This window comes from Hylobates moloch, unplaced genomic scaffold, assembly GCF_009828535.3.
Source record: "Hylobates moloch isolate HMO894 unplaced genomic scaffold, HMol_V3 SCAFFOLD_10, whole genome shotgun sequence".
NCBI lineage: Eukaryota > Metazoa > Chordata > Mammalia > Primates > Hylobatidae > Hylobates > Hylobates moloch.
In genome coordinates this window covers 32,460,748-32,463,324 of record NW_026652285.1, presented here as the reverse complement: position 1 = coordinate 32,463,324, position 2,577 = coordinate 32,460,748, and the positions used below count along the sequence as shown (strand labels likewise).

At 44.9% G+C, this 2,577-nt stretch overlaps 1 protein-coding gene across 1 annotated transcript; it reads left to right on the top strand.

Moving 5' to 3' along the window:
• Positions 1–1,613: 1,613 nt before the first annotated feature.
• Positions 1,614–2,577, top strand: LOC116474171 (olfactory receptor 2S2). Its single transcript, XM_032162640.1, is given in 2 exon segments — positions 1,614–1,862; positions 1,864–2,577. Coding segments are annotated over 2 exon segments (963 nt in total).

The following is a 2,577-nucleotide window of genomic DNA, read 5'->3' as shown; positions in this document are numbered from 1 at the left end:
AGACAGTGAGACTGGCCAGAGAATACACAGAGCTAATTGAGATCATAACAGTGTGTACAAGTTTGACTTTGTCCTTTTAATTTATCATTATGTTACAGTAATATTAGCACAGAGAAAATTATAAATAGGACTATAAGGTCTGTCTAATATTGGAGGGACAGAATCTTTTGCAAAGCTGTGCACCAAAACAGAAAAGCAGCTGTTTCATGAAAGAACTCAGGACTAGGGCTTGGGATCCAACTCCAGCTCTGCCATTCAACCCCAAGGAGCAAATTTATCTTCTGAGCTCTAGTTACTTCACCTGTAAAACCTGAATGATAATATCTTCTCCATGAGCTGTTTCAAGAAATATGGCACAGCTTACATTCCTTAATATTAGTGAGAATCTCTAATATTCTCACTAATATTAATATTAACCATTCATCTTCCATCATCCACCCACCCTTATACACACTCATAGAGCCACTGTCATTAAGAAGGAGCTATCAAAATATTATCTATGAGTACTTCGAATTTAGAGTCAGGGAAATTGCAAGTAACAGACTAGATATCCTCTGCACAAAGGCATGTAAGTCTTCCTATAAGCCAGCTGCTTGCATAGAACTCAAGAATGGAGTCAGAGAGTCAGAAGATAACACAAGAATAAAATGCAAACATAAAAGGACAAAGAGAAACATTCTTAGTCATTCACGGTTAGGAATTTCACAAACATCCTAATGAGATGGGATCAGAAGTTAATGCCATATACTCTACTATCGATAACTATAGTTAGAGTGTGGTTATTAATATTGCATTAACTAATTGGTAAGCTGCACAGTGTTGTCTCATGGTGTGAGTTCAGTCACTCCAACAAATCCATTTGTTGGCTTCATAAATTTCCCAGCTATAGGACCTCCCCATATATTGCAATAAATCCATATTTCAAACAGGCAGATCTATTGCTGTCAATGCTCAAGCCTGTGTCACTAGACTGAAGAAGTAATCCTCTTTATGGTTGGGTATTAACTAGGCTTGTTTCTGTGTGAACATGGTTGAACAATTGTGGGCAATTTCCTCCCCACGTGTAATCAAAGTTTAAAGAAACGTAATCACTTGCTAAGTCCAAGAATTGCATCTTCTTGGGGATTTTCCTCTCTGAGAATCTAAGAAAGCCCAGATCAAATGAAATTGCTGTGGATTTGCATTAAAGAGAAATAATTCATAGTATTTCCTAGTACTTAATCACAATGCAGAGGAAAAGCCCTCCTTGGGCCAGGGATATGCTCTGCTGGGTTCAAGTCTTGTCTCTGTCACCAACTTGCTCAGGAGATTTGGACAGGTCACTTCCCCTCCACAGGCCTCTATCACCTTTGTGGACACCGAGAGGGTGCAGCAACATCAGAAAAATCCCTCATGCGTGACCGGACATTTGAGGCCCTCACCCACTACCTGTCCAGCTCTGACCTTCTGTCTTCTAAGACACCCCCTACTGTCTCTTTCTGTCATTTTTCTCTTGCACAGGTATGTTCTTCTATTATGCAGTGGGAACTTGACCACATATTAGACGCCTAGGACTCTTCCCAAAAAGCCTGATGCGCTGCTCAGTACTTTGCTGATGGCAGAGGGGATAACACATGGAAAAAGCCAATGAGACCTCCCCTGTGATGGGGTTTGTTCTCCTGGGGCTCTCTGCCCACCCAGAGCTGGAAAAGACATTCTTTGTGCTCATCTTGCTGATTTACCTGGTGATCCTGCTGGGCAATGGGGTCCTCATCCTGGTGACCATCCTTGACTCCCGCCTGCACACGCCCATGTACTTCTTCCTAGGGAACCTCTCCTTCCTGGACATCTGCTTCACTACCTCCTCAGTCCCACTGGTTGTTCCTGGACAGCTTTTTGACTCCGTAGGAAACCATCTCCTTCTCAGCCTGTGCTGTGCAGATGGCACTCTCCTTTGCCATGGCAGGAACAGAGTGCCTGCTCCTGAGCATGATGGCATTTGATCGCTATGTGGCCATCTGTAACCCCCTTAGATACTCTGTGATCATGAACAAGGCTGCCTACGTGCCCATGGCTGCCAGCTCCTGGGCTATTGGTGGTGCTGCTTCCGTGGTACACACATCCTTGGCAATTCAGCTGCCCTTCTGTGGGGACAATGTCATCAACCACTTCACCTGTGAGATTCTGGCTGTTCTAAAGTTGGCCTGTGCTGACATTTCCATCAATGTGATCAGCATGGAGGTGACGAATGTGATCTTCCTAGGAGTCCCGGTTCTGTTCATCTCTTTCTCCTATGTCTTCATCATCACCACCATCCTGAGGATCCCCTCAGCTGAGGGGAGGGAAAAGGCCTTCTCCACCTGCTCTGCCCACCTCACTGTGGTAATCGTCTTCTACGGGACCTTATTCTTCATGTATGGGAAGCCCAAGTCTAAGGACTCCACGGGAGCAGACAAAGAGGATCTTTTGGACAAACTCATCCCCCTTTTCTATGGGGTGGTGACCCCCATGCTCAACCCCATCATCTACAGCCTGAGGAACAAGGATGTGAAGGCCGCTGTGAGGAGCCTGCTGAGACCAAAAGGCTTCACTCAGTGA